Here is a 14,670-nt window from a genome sequence, read left to right on the forward strand (position 1 = left end):
CCTCACTGCTTGTTTTCCTTACTTCCCACAACTGTGCCCATTCCCTGAGTGAATACTGATGAAAAGCCCGTTTAAAATCTCCCCCGTCTCTTTTGGCTCCATACAAAGTTGGCCACTCTGATCTTCAAGTGGACCAATTTTGTCCCTTACTGTCCTTTTGCTCTTAGTATACATGTAGAAACCCATAGGATTTTCACCGTAGAAAATTAACGTGTAGTAATCCTGAGATTACAACACTGGAGGCCCTGTCCTTCAACATCAAACCCAACTCCCTGAACCTTCTACACATCACCCTTCCTTCTCAGGTCATTGGTCCACATAGGTGGTGTGTGTGTCCCTCTGGCGAAGTGCCTGTAGCAACGTGGATGCCTGTAATGTTGTGAATTTCAGCATGGGGAGGCTGTAGTGGTGCAGGCACCTGCGATGGTAAGCGAACCTGAAGTGTGTGTACCTATGCAGTTGTGGTGGGCATGTCTGTGACTGTGTGGCTGCATAGGCTATAGGGGTGTGTCTGTAGCAGTGTAAGAAGTATGCACCTGTTGTCACAGTCTGAGAGCCTACGCCTCTGGGCTTGGCTGGAGTGGGTTCTGCCTTTTGTGCCTACCTACATCACCTTTGTTGACCTCACCAAAGCCTTCGACACCGTGAGCAGGAAAGGGCTTTGGCAAATACTAGAGCGTATCGGATGTCCCCCAAAGTTCCTCAACATGATTATCCAACTGCACGAAAACCAACAAGGTCGGGTCAGATACAGCAATGAGCTCTCTGAACCCTTCTCCATTAACAATGGCGTGAAGCAAGGCTGTGTTCTCGCACCAACCCTCTTTTCAATCTTCTTCAGCATGATGCTGAACCAAGCCATGAAAGACCTCAACAATGAAGATGCTGTTTACATCCGGTACCGCACGGATGGCAGTCTCTTCAATCTGAGGCGCCTGCAAGCTCACACCAAGACATAAGAGAAACTTGTCCGTGAACTACTCTTTGCAGACGATGCCGCTTTAGTTGCCCATTCAGAGCCAGCTCTTCAGCGCTTGACGTCCTGTTTTGCGGAAACTGCCAAAATGTTTGGCCTGGAAGTCAGCCTGAAGAAAACTGAGGTCCTCCATCAGCCAGCTCCCCATCATGACTACCAGCCCCCCCACATCTCCATCGGGCACACAAAACTCAAAACGGTCAACCAATTTATCTATCTCGGCTGCACCATTTCATCAGATGCAAGGATCGACAATGAGATAGACAACAGACTCGCCAAGGCAAATAGCGCCTTTGGAAGACTACACAAAAGAGTCTGGAAAAACAACCAACTGAAAAACCTCACAAAGATAAGCGTATACAGAGCCGTTGTCATACCCACACTCCTGTTCGGCTCCGAATCATGGGTCCTCTACCGGCATCACCTACGGCTCCTAGAACGCTTCCACCAGCGTTGTCTCCGCTCCATCCTCAACATCCATTGGAGCGCTTTCATCCCTAACGTCGAAGTACTCGAGATGGCAGAGGTCGACAGCATCGAGTCCACGCTGCTGAAGATCCAGCTGCGCTGGGTGGGTCACGTCTCCAGAATGGAGGACCATCGCCTTCCCAAGATCGTGTTATATGGCGAGCTCTCCACTGGCCACCGTGACAGAGGTGCACCAAAGAAAAGGTACAAGGACTGCCTAAAGAAATCTTGGTGCCTGCCACATTGACCACCGCCAGTGGGCTGATATCGCCTCACAGTTTGGCGGGCAGCAACCTCCTTTGAAGAAGACCGCAGAGCCCACCTCACTGACAAAAGGCAAAGGAGGAAAAACCCAACACCCAACCCCAACCAACCAATTTTCCCCTGCAGCCGCTGCAACCGTGTCTGCCTGTCCCGCATCGGACTTATCAGCCACAAACGAGCCTGCAGCTGACGTGGACTTTTACCCCCTCCATAAATCTTCGTCCGCGAAGCCAAGCCAAAGACAATGGGAGAGGTGTCTATGCCTCCAGCAGTGTGTTTGTGAGTGGGTGATTTATTTTCAGCATGTGCTGAAAATCCAAGTTTAAACTGAAATGCTGGAATCACTTGGAATGGAATCAGGGTGGCACAGTTCGTGTAGTGGTTAACACAACATTGTAACAGCGTCATCGATCGGGACCGGGGTTCGAATCCAGTGTTGTCCGTGAGGAATTTGTATGTTCTCCCCGTGTCTGCGTGGGTTTTTCCAGGGAGCTCCGGTTTCCTCTACCATTCAAACGTATCGGGAGTTGTAGGTTAATTGGGTGTAATTTGGCAGCACGGGCTCGTGGGCCGAAAGGGCCTGTTACTGTGCTGTATGTCTAAATTCAGTAAGTCCAACAGCATTTGCACAATCTCACAGAAGTTCTTGAGACATGGTGAAAACACAGAGATGCTGGAGGAACTCAGGAGGTCTTACAGCATCCATAGCAGGTAGATATATAACGAATATTTCAGGCCTGCGCCCTTCATCAAACTCTTGACAGACATTTTCTACAAACCCACCAACTCCCACACCTACCTCGACTACACCTCTTCCAACCCTGCCCACTGTAAGGATTCCATTCCATTCCTCATATCTGTCGCATCTGCTCCCAGAACAAGATCTTCCATGCTCAATCATTGGAAATGTCCTCCTTCTTCAAACAACAGATTCCCCCCATTGGCTATCAACTCAGCCCCCTCCACACCCATGCACAAGGACACGATTCCTCTTGTCCTCATCTACCACCCCACCAGTCTCCACGTCCAACACATCGTCCTCTGCCATTTCTGCCATCTACTACGTGACCCCACCACCAGACACATATTCCCCTCCCCTCTCTGCCTTCCGCAGGGACCATTCCCTCCACGACTCCCTTGTTCACTCATCCCTTGACCACTCCTCCCTTCGCATCCATCACCCCCTTGGTACTGTGACAGAGTATATATGTTTTTGGGTGATAAATTGGGGCAGGGTTTGTTAGTGTAGGTCACATACAAACACTTTAAAACAGATCTTATTTAAAATACTGGAGTTCTGCCCCATGCTAGACATATCGGGGCCTCAGAACCTCTGCAAAAGCTTTGGCGAGTGCCCAAGAGACTTCACTAATGGATTGTTGTTCACAAAAAGGCAACAGATGAAAGAGCTTGTCGGAGCCGCAGACAGTCTTGAGGGGAACTTGGAGGGTCATGTGGTTATGCAAGCAGAGAGTAAAACAGGCTTTTTCTCTGTGTGAGAGACTCAGATATCACTTCTACAGTGTTACATCAGCTGGGAGTGGAATAGACAACCTTGTGAAAAACCCCATTTGGAAGACAGGTTGTGAGTGCTTAGTTCACCCTGGTCAAAGCCCTTGTGGTTCATGCAAGAGGAGAGGACTGGCTGTCTAATCTTTCACTTGAAATAAGAGAAACAAGAATGAACTCTGGTGACCTTAAAGAAAGATCCTCCCCCTGATGGGGCAAGTTTCTTCAGCAAGACACTGAAGTGGCTGGGTGTCCAGCGTACAACAAATCTCTCTCTGAAAACCAACAACAACCTTCCTGAGTGGTAACCATTTACCTTTCAAGCACCAAAGCTTGGTGAATTTTATAAATACTAAATTCTATGCACAGTATAAGAATTGCCTGCAACCAGTGAACTTGGAGGAATGAGAAGTGAGATTGGACTGTGGACCAAAGAACTTGTCTGAACTTACACACACATTATATACATGTGTGCTTAGAATTTGAAGGGGGTTGTTAGGTTAGTTAAGTCAATCGCGATAAGTTAAAGTTTGATTCTGTTTTCATGTTTAAAGATAATTAAAAGCAACTTTTGTTTAAGTAACCATTTGTCTTGGTGAATATCTTTTGCTGCTGGGTTTTGGGGTCCTCTGGGCTCGTAACATTGTATGGGGGCTTATCCTGGATATGAACCCCAAGCGAGAATCATACCTGTGACTGGAGGAGATGCTCCACTTGCGCCCACACTTCCTCGCACATCGCCATTCAGGGCCTCAAACAGTCCTTCCAAGTGAAGCCACATTTCACTTGTGAATCTGCAGGGGTCACCTATTGTATCTGGTGCTCCCATTGTGGTCTCCTTTACACCAGAGAGACTGAGTGCAGACTGGGAGATCACTTTGTTGTGCACCTCGGCTCTGTCCACTGCAATAGCGTGGATCACCAAGTGACCAGCTATTTCAATTCCCCGTCCCACACCCTTGCCGACATGTCTGTCCATGGTCTCGTACTGCCAGTCTGAGACCACCTGTAAATTGGAGGAACATCACCTCATCTTCCGACTGGGCCCCCTCCAACCGGATAGAATTAACATCGACTTCTCCGGTTTCCATTAGACACTCCCACCATCTTCCTCAGTCTCCTTTCCTCCAGCTCTGTCTCTCTCCATCTCTCTTCCCTGTCTCCTTTGACAAAGCCAAATCAATTTTCACCTCCTCTCATCGTATCCAATTAACACCTTTGGTCTGGACTCCTCCCCCTCTCATTCTTCCCTTTTTTCCCCAACCTTTTAAAATAAACACCTGTCTCTTTTCACTCATACCTTGAAGAATGGCTCAGGCCTAAAAGGTTGGTTATCTATCTTTACTTCCTGTGGACGCAGTGAGACCAGCTGAGTTCCTCCAGTACTTCTGGATTTACTGAGTCCAAAGCAGGCAGACACCCAAATTAAAAGTGGGTTAAGTACAGACCAACAAAGGGCGATATGCGGGTATGAACAGGAGGATAGGGGATGAAAGTGAGGAGTGGTGGCCCTGTGAATGCAGCGCTGGGGGAAAGGAGACAGAGGAAAAAGGGGAGGGGGAAGAGAGGAGTCATAGCCATAGATTGGGGGGGGGGGTAAACAGATACAGGAGGACAATGTTAATGACATCAGGATGGAGGGTGCCCAGACGGAATGAGGGGCTGTTCCTCAGATTGAGATATTGACTCTGTTTCTGCCCAAACTACTGTGTTCCTGTTTTATGCTCAGGTGAACATCTAGCAGCCATGCCATCTGGACAGACTTGGTTTCAATGACATGTTGCTTTACCACAGTGATCATCAAGCCTTGGTTGGCATAGCAGTTAGCACAATGCCTTTACAGCACCTGAGATGGGGACCGGATTGGGGTTTCAATGCGCACTGTCTGTCAGGAGTTTGTTCTCCCCGTGTCTGCGTGGGTTTCCCTGGGGGCTCTGGTTTCCTCCCACTGTTCAAAACATGCCAGGGGAGTAGGTTAATTGGGTGTAATTGGGCAGCATGGACCATGGGCCAAAATACCCTGCTGTATATCTACATTTAAAAAAATGTAAATTTCTACAAACAGAAAAATACACCAGAGCAATTTATTGATAAAAATTCAAGTGAATATAATACAAAATAAAAGACAAATGTACAAGTGAGATACAAAGGTACCCACTCAGCATAACTACTTCAGATTTAATCTGAACCAAACGTTGCTTGATTTACCGCCATTATTGGCTTGAAAAGTTATCACAGGCTGAATCCGTATCAAGTCCCAGTCACTCCTGCGGTAACTGACTCACATTAGTGACAAATTCCCACCCATAACAAACAAAATATGAAAAGCACATATTTTTTAATGCATTTGATTTGAATAAAGCTGCATTTACTGGAAGCCAAGGATTATTTGATTATTTGCAAAATTAAAGCCAAGCTCAAATTTGATTGGAGTGTTTTGTTTCCAGAGATTGAATATATGAGGAAATATTGTGTTATAATGCACAGGATGGTTCCCGCCACCAACAGAAGGCACACATATGATTTTCTTATCCAGATAAAAATCGATGGGAGGGTTTAAGGATGCATTTTGGCTTCAGCCTGGTCACGAAGACCCAACGTTTCTGCAGAAGTGCTACGTTAGGTGTGAGGTACAGAAGGATTCTTAGTCCATCAAATTGGTGACATGTCAGAGTCATTGTGCATGGACTCAGGCTGTTCAGCCCACTGATCCTGGGCTGACCCATCAAGGTCTAATCCAACACTGGCCTCATTCTATTTCCCCCTTACCTCCCCCAGATTCTCTCCCTAGCCCACACACCGGGTACAATTAACCCACTGCTACACAGGTCTGTGGAATGTAGAAGAAAACCAGAGTACCCCCCATCCAGGTAAAACCCATACAGTCACAGGGAGAACGTGCAAACCCGACACAGAAGCGGCGGAGGATGAGATTGAACCTGGGTCCCAGGAACTGTGAGGCAATGGCACTGACTACCTGCCACATCACTGTGCTGCTCCAAGACCCAGAATTTCAGATTCCTTCAACTTCCTTCATTTTCTCCTGCAACCATAAACCAATCACTCAAGATTCTGAGGTGAATTTAGGAATCTTCTCAAAGATTCTTGAGATGTGGACTTTCCATAAATCTCCAATGGAAGATTCTCTCTTCAGTTTACACCTTTAAATCTACGATTAAGGTGTTCAATGCAGGGATCTGGGGGCAGCACAGTACCGAAGTGGTGGATGAACTTCGCTACGATCTCATTCAAAGTGATCAAGGGGAAGAATGGCCTCACATTTTGGTGTAACTAAGCCGAGAAACGATCAGTTTCCTTGTGGAGGCTCAAGTTGCCATTCCCCAATGAGGTTAATGTCAGTGGATACCCTATGCCATCAGCACAGGCCAGATGGGCTGAAGGCCCTGTTTCAGTGCTGTCAGGCTATGACTCTTGGTACTTGGATGGATAAGGATGTGGGAGGTGAGGGCTCGGACAGAAGGAAACTAAATGCCTGAGGTTTCAAGGTTTGAATTTGGCCATTTGGTGAGATCTGGTTCCTGGAGCAGATGCACTCGAGTTTTTAGCTGGACTGCATCCCCAAAAGCATCCTCATGCGCTCATAGACCACGTAGCTGATGCTAACTGCAGGAATCACCTTCATGAAGTTTGGGGCCAGTCCTCTGTACAGCCCTAAGGGGCCCTCTTTGTCCACGATGCTCCGGAAGAGCCCCATCATGCTTAGTTGTTGTGATCCCTCCAACGAGGCTAAAAAGACATTGGTTCCTCCGTTAACAAGGGTTCACAATGGGCCAATGTGGGCACATTACCTTGGGCAGGTAATTATCCCAGATGACCACTGGACTTGGAATGGAGTCACATTGAGCTCTGGATCAATTCAAAAATGACTGGAAATACTCAGCAGCTCATGGGATGAGAGAGGTGGAAGAGCAATCAGTACACTGGCCCATCAACTCAGTCCCACTGCTCACTGTGATCAGGTCTCATCTCCCCACAACTTGCAGGATAGAAACCAATATCACAGTGGAGACTCTCAGTGTTGTGGCAACTGTTAACCGACGCTAACAACTGGCTACAGTTCCCGACTGCATAACCTGCTAATTTTCTTAGTTCCATTTACCTAATGAATTGTATTAGAATCATATAACACCGTAGCACAGGAAACAGGCTATTCGGCCTTTCTAGTCTGTGCTGGAACATCATTCCTCGAAATCACTATATTTGTTCCTTGCGTCGACAATCTTGCAAACATTTATCTCCTTCCGCATTTAATCCCCAGTTATCCAGTCTCCACACCGGCCTTCTTTAAGTCCTCAGTGATCCAGTCTCCACACCCCTCCTCTTTTAATCCCCAGTGATCCAGTCTCTGCACCCCTCCTCTTTTAATCCCCACTGATCCAGTCTCCACATCCCCTCTTTAAATCCCCTTGATCCAGTCTCCACACCCCTCCTCTTTAAACACTCCAGTGATCCAGACTCCACACCCGTCCTCTTTAAATCCCCAGTGATCCAGTGTCCTCACCCCTCTTTAAATCCCCAGTGATCCAGTCTCCACACCGGCCCTCTTTAAGTCCTCAGTGATCCAGTCTCCACACCCCTCCTCTTTTAATCCCCAGTGATCCAGTCTCTGCACCCCTCCTCTTTTAATCCCCACTGATCCAGTCTCCACATCCCCTCTTTAAATCCCCTTGATCCAGTCTCCACACCCCTCCTCTTTAAACACTCCAGTGATCCAGACTCCACACCCGTCCTCTTTAAATCCCCAGTGATCCAGTCTCCACACCCCTCCTCTTGTGATCCAGTCTCCACACCCTCCTTAAGACCTGTGATCCATTCTATACACCTCTCCTTTTTAAATCCCCAGTGATCCAGTCTCCACACCCCTCCTCTTTAAACACTCCAGTGATCCAGACTCCACACCCGTCCTCTTTAAACACTTGTGATCCAGACTCCACACCCGTCCTCTTTAAATCCCCAGTGATCCAGTGTCCTCACCCCCTCTTTAAATCCCCAGTGATCCAGTCTCCACACCCCTCCTCTTGTGATCCAGTCTCCACACCCTCCTTAAGTCCTGTGATCCAGTCTCCACACCTCTCTTCCTTAAATCCCCAGTGATCCAGTCTCCACACCTCTCTTCCTTAAATCCACAGTGATCCAGTCTCCACACCCCTCCTCTTTAAATCCTCAGTGATCCAGTCTCCATGACCTCTAGGATTGAGAAAATTCACCTCCCTCTGTGAGAAGTTCCTATGCACCTCAGTTTTAAATGACCACCACCTCATCTTGTAACTATGGGGGTTGATGTGCCTGCTAAGGGTGGGCACGACTGTCACAGGGTCATAGTGCCTTAGGAATGGGTCACACCTTTGGCATGCTGGGAGTTGCATCTATCCCATAACTCCAGGCACTACCTGAGGGCAGGGCGGGGCAGGGCAGGGCGGTTGCTTACCTTGTGCTTGCATTCTTGTCCTGATCAGGGCCAAGGGGTAACTCGCCAGCTGTCCACAAGTGCTGGAAGTCGTGCCACATGCTAACAGCACCATCACCCCCGGGTCTGCTGTATCCTTGGCATATTTATTCAGCCAGGTCTTCTTCAATGTCTACAAGGTTGGGGGGGGGGGGGGGGTGCAGTGGGAGAGAAGAACGGGAGCTGTGAGAGGAACACACACCCTGAGCTCTCTTCATCACATCTACCCAACAGTGAATCCAATATATTTCCAATCTAAGTGGTGACGTTTCTGTCCTTGCGTTTTCCCTTTCCTCCTCACCTGTGACCTCCCTGCCCCCTAATCTTTGTAATTGAGTCTATGGCAATTCTGCATCAAGACTTAAAAAATAGATTTAAATCAAAGTATTGAGTGCAGGAGCTGGGATATGATGGTAAGTTGTACAAGACATTGGTGAGGCCAATTTTGGTTGCTAAAAACTACAGTAAACATACCAGTAAGAGAAAGAGTGCAGAGAAGATTGAGAAGGATATGTCAGGATGAAGGAGGGAGTTGCAGGTGTTACGGGCCCAGAGGACCCCAAAACCCATCAGCAAAGAAATTCACCATGACAAATGGTTACTTAAACAAAAGTTACTTTTAATTTTTAAACTTTAACTTATTACTATTAACTTAATACCCTTCTAATTCTAAGCGCATATATATGTAATGTGTGTGCAAGTTCAGAAAAGTTCTTTGATTCACAGTCCAATCTCACTTCTCACTCTGCCAAGTTCACCGATATTTGGCAATTCTTATACTGTGCACAGAATTTAACATTTATGAATCTTGAAAGGTAAATGGTTACTGCTCAGGAAGGTTCTTGTCAGTTTTGAGAGAGAGATTTGTTGCTCGTTGGACACATACAAACTGATTCCTTCTGATCAGCCACTCCAGTGTCTTGCCAAAGAAACTTGCCCATCAAGGTTCTCCAGATGATAACCTCTTTCTTTCAGGTCACCACAGAGTTACTTTTCAGTTTTCCTTATCTCAGGTGAAACATTATAAAGCCAGCCATCTCCTCTTGAATGGACAAAAAGGTTTTGAACAGGCTGACCTGAGAACTCACAACCCGTCTTCAAAATGGGGTTTCAAACAAGCTTCCAAAAGCCATTGCAGAAGACCAGCAGTGTCTCTCTGTGTCACACACAGAGAAAAAAAACCTATTGACTCTCTTGGCTTTCAAAATCACATAACCCTCCTAAAACAGCACACTTCACTAACTCCCAAAATCAATTTATGAGAGATCTTATCAGTTTCCTAAGAAGGGCCCTTCTATTTGGACCTTGTGTTATAAATCTTCAGTGTTATATATAGAGAATTTAGGTTAAAATGACTTAAGTTAAAATGTGATGATTAATCATAAAAAGGGAAGCCAGAACGGACAGGGAGCTTACTAGCAGCCAAGGACAAAAGGTTCAGCTGGATATGTTTTTTTTAAACATATCTTTTCATGGTCATAGTGAGAGACATGCAGGAGACAAAAGATTGATAAGAAGGGTGAGAAACAGAATTTAGTGTATGTAGAGTTCGCAGCGTACGTAACGAACGTGATAATTAAAAATGCAGTTATACTTAGAATGCTTTTGCAATACTAACCAATTAAAACAGTATTAATAAGAAGGGGAAGGGCAAACAATAAGGGTATAAAAATCAATGCACTGTATGTATCGGGGCTTAACTGGTGAGAAGCCAGTTGAGTCCAACTCTGCAGACTTGTAAATAAAGCTTGTCGTGTCATCAGTTTTAAAGAGACTCATGTGTGATAAGTTTTATTTCTGACAAATGGGGGCTCATCCGGGATCTACACTCCGGCCGTGAGGGGAGGCGAGAAGAGGGACATCGGAGGTGGTGCACCCCGCTGAGTTCAGCGGCTCCTAGTCCCTTACTCGTCGCTTCGGGCGGCTTGAGCGAGTGGTATCCGGACAAGGTGACACGACAAGACGGAGAGGAGAAGGGTGACGGTTCAATCCCCGGGAAGACACCGGTAAGTGACGACTTACGATTGTGGTGTGGGGATTGGGTAACAGGTGTAACGGGATACACCTGTTTGGATAAAAAAAACCTAACGTAATAGATCAGGTATAGAGCTTTTGTCGTGGCGTGAGGACCCTGTCGTGGGACTCTAGGATAGACCCCAGGGAAACCTCGGCGGTAACCGAAGGAGGGACAGCACCTCCGACGAAGTGCCGAGAAGAGAGGGGTCAACCCCAGGGAAACCTCAGCGGTAACCGAAGGAGGGACAGTACCTCCGACGAGGCGTCTGAGAAGAAGGGAGTAGGGTCCAGAACGAGAAGGTCCTCAGCAACGATAAACAGATCTAGGTGGGAAAATGGGAGGATCAAAATCTAAGGGCTCGTCTGAAAATTCAGGACAATTCCTGGGATTTCCCCTTCACAGCCCTTTGGGGAGAATGTTTGAAAATTGGGATAGTAAAAGATATCGAGACAAAAACAAGAAAAAGATGATCCAATATGGTCTCCTTTGGTCGAAACAACCTATCAAAGGTTCCTCGGTCTGGTGGCCGAAATTTGGATCTGATGAGGATTGGGTTAGACAAGCATTAAACATATATGTAAATTCGAGACCAAAGGTGAATAAAGAAGAGTCAGCATATGCATTTTGTTGGGTTCCCTGGCCAGGATCCTTAACAAAATGTTTTAAATTGAGGGTAGCGGGAGAAAAGAAGTGGGAACCTCTGGACAACCTTCCCCCTCCTTATATTCCCCCGGTGCCTACTGCGCCCGAGGAAAGCTCATTACTGGAGGGGAAAAGTGATGAATCTGATTGCCCCGAAAGGGGCTGGGAAAAAAAGGATGAATTAAGGGAGTCGGACCCTAAACTTCCACCGGTAAACCGACCCTGGACAAGATCCCAGACTGGTCCAGGACCATCAAAGTTTTCAATAAGCCTAAATCCCCTGAGGGAAGTTCCTATGGGAGGACCGGGAGGGGGAACGGGATATGTGAATGTTCCCCTAATTAGTACAGAGGTGCGGGGATTTAAGAAAGAAATGAAAAAGTTATTGGAAGATCCTATAGGACTGGCTGAACAGCTCGACCAATTCCTGGGACCAAACACATATACGTGGGAAGAGATGCAGGCAATAATGGGAACATTATTCTCACCCCAGGAGAGGCAGATGATTCGACGGGCTGCCCTCCTCATGTGGGAATATGAACAACCTGGGGACCCCAGACCCCATGAACAAAAATATCCCTTAAAAGAACCCAGGTGGGACAAACGAACACCCGAGGGATTGGAAAGTATGAGACAATATAGAGAGTGGACAATTAAAGGGATACGGGAGGCTGTGCCAAAGGGTCACAATTTTACCAAGGCATTTGGGAACCACCAGGGGAAAGACGAGTCCCCTACTGATTTTTTGGAGAGGGTGAGAAAGAATGTCCAACAGTATGCTGGCGTGGACCCTAGTACACCAATGGGTGAACAGCTTATTCGAATTGAATTTGTTTCCAAATCATGGCAGGACATTAGAAAGAAACTAGAAAAGGAGGAGGACTGGAGCGAAAAACCCCTAAGCGACCTGTTAAAAAAGGCGCAAAAAGTATATGTGCAGAGAGAAGAAGAAGATCAAAAGAGGGCGACAAAGGTTATGGTACAGACTATCCGACAGATGAATGCCGAATCCAGAGGGGAAAGAAAACAAAACCTTCCTCTAAACAATCCAAGATATCCAAGAGAGGGAAGACCCCGGAGGTTCGTTAAGTGCTATTACTGCAATGAGGAAGGACACTTTAAGAGGGAATGCCCCCGATACAAGAGGGAATTGCGTGCCCTCGAACTTATGGAAGAAGATTAGGGGGGTCAGGGGTTCCAAATGTTTGGGACCAAGTATAAGAGGGAACCCCTGGTAAAACTAAAAATTGGTCCCAAGGGAGAAGAGGTGGTGTTTATGGTGGACACAGGAGCGGAACGAAGTAGTGTAATAACTGTGCCAATCGGAACTGAGCCTGTAAAAAGTAATTTGACAATTTCTGGGATAGAAGGGGCTCCCAGAATGGTATCAATAATTCCCCAAGTAACAGTGAAACTGGAAGAAAGAGAAGGGGTACAAGACCTCTTGTTGTTACCGTCGGCTGGATTTAACCTCCTAGGAAGGGACTTACAGGCTCTCCTAGGTTTGGGTGCTCTCCCTGTGGACGGAGAAGTGCGAGTCCACCTCTGTGCTTTAAAGGAAGAGGATGAACGGCAGATTGACGAGAGGGTCTGGTATAAGGAGGGAAATCGAGGAGGTCTGGACATCCCACCATTACATGTCACATTAATACCAGGTCATCAGCCGGTAAGGAAACGTCAGTATCCTATTTCTTTGGAAGGGAGAAAAGGGCTACAGCCGGTAATTGAGACTCTAATACGAGACGGACTATTAGAAGAATGCATGTCACCTTATAACACCCCTATACTCCCAGTGAAAAAGTCAGATGGATCCTATCGCCTAGTTCAGGATCTAAGAAGTTTGAATGCTATTGTTCAGACCCGCCACCCAGTGGTGCCTAATCCCTATACTATTATGAGTCGGATTCCCCCAGACCATGAGTGGTTTAGTGTTATCGACTTGAAGGATGCCTTCTGGACGTGTCCATTAGAAGAGGAAAGTAGAGATATGTTTGCGTTTGAATGGGAAAATCCATGGACAGGTAGACGGAGACAGCTTCGGTGGTCTGTATTGCCCCAAGGGTTCACTGAATCTCCGAACCTGTTTGGACGAATGCTAGAACAAATCCTGGCGGACTATCCACAATCTGATAATTCCCAACTAATGCAGTATGTGGACGATTTACTATTATCAGGACCCAAGGAACAAGAAATGAGGGGAGATACAATTAGACTCTTGAATTATCTGGGGAAAAAGGGTCTACGGGTGTCCAGGAACAAGTTACAGTTCGTTGAGAGAACTGTGATATATCTGGGACACCAGATAAGTAAAGGACAGATTACCCCTGAACGGATTGCGGGAATCACTAGAATGCCGTTACCCCGTAATAAGAAGGAAATAAGACAATTCCTGGGACTCTTAGGTTACTGTAGGTTATGGATAGAGGACTACTCAGCTTTGGTGAAGTTTATGTATGAAAAGCTGACAAATGAAAATGAATATCCATTGAAATGGACCCAGGAGGAGGAGGGATGGTTTGAGGACTTGAAGCATCGCCTGACACGAGCCCCAGTACTCACTCTGCCCTCTTTAAAACAGCCCTTCCAGCTATTTGTCACTCATAACCAAGGAACAGCTGTGGGAGTTTTAACACTGGAAAAAGGCGGTCAGCGACACCCAGTGGCTTTCCTTTCCAAAATGATGGACCCAGTGTCTCGCAGATGGCCAACGTGTATCCAGGGAGTAGCGGCTGCTGCTCTGTTGGTAGAGGAAGCACGTAAACTTACTTTTGGAGGAAAGATGACTGTGTACACCTCCCATTCTGTGAGTGTTTTATTAACACAAACTGCCCATCGATGGCTGACTGATTCTCGTATATTAAAGTATGAAACCATTTTAATGGTCGGAGAAGATCTACAGTTTGCAAAGATTAATAGCTGCAACCCAGCTCAGTTTTTATACGGCAGTGAAACAGAGAGAGAGGTGGAGCACGACTGTGTCGAGTTGACAGATCTTCAGACCAAGACCCGAGAAGACCTTTGCGATACTCTGCTGGGAGAAGGATATGAATTCTACATTGACGGCTCCGCCAGATGTGTTGACGGAATGAGAAGAAGTGGGTATGCTATAATAGAAGGAAATACTTGGAAAGTAGTAGAATCCACGAGACTACCCGGAAGCTGGTCAGCACAATCCTGTGAACTATATGCCTTGCAGAGAGCCCTCAAAATACTGGCAAAGAAAATTGGAACGATTTACACTGATTCCAAATACGCATACGGGGTAGTGCATACCTTTGGTAAGATCTGGAAGGAGCGTGGTCTAATTACATCAAGAGGAAAGGAATT

General features: G+C 46.7%; 1 protein-coding gene across 3 annotated transcripts in view; it reads right to left on the minus strand.

Annotated features, from left to right (window-relative positions):
• LOC138750514 (mitochondrial adenyl nucleotide antiporter SLC25A24-like) overlaps positions 1 to 14,670 on the minus strand; it is a 99,792-nt gene that overhangs the window by 26,249 nt on the left and 58,873 nt on the right. For 2 of the 3 annotated variants that reach the window (XM_069912589.1, XM_069912590.1), the window contains exons 9-10: positions 8,667 to 8,817; positions 5,288 to 6,964 (exon numbers count right to left, since the gene is read on the minus strand). In XM_069912589.1, coding sequence (XP_069768690.1) covers positions 6,780 to 6,964; positions 8,667 to 8,817 — 336 coding nt within the window. In that variant the 3' untranslated portion in view covers positions 5,288 to 6,779. Of the gene's footprint in view, positions 1 to 5,287; positions 6,965 to 8,666; positions 8,818 to 14,670 lie in introns of those variants that run through there. The other variant, XM_069912591.1, reaches the window with a different exon arrangement.

The sequence above is a fragment of the Narcine bancroftii genome, unplaced genomic scaffold, assembly GCF_036971445.1.
Source record: "Narcine bancroftii isolate sNarBan1 unplaced genomic scaffold, sNarBan1.hap1 Scaffold_160, whole genome shotgun sequence".
Taxonomy (NCBI): Eukaryota; Metazoa; Chordata; class Chondrichthyes; order Torpediniformes; family Narcinidae; genus Narcine; species Narcine bancroftii.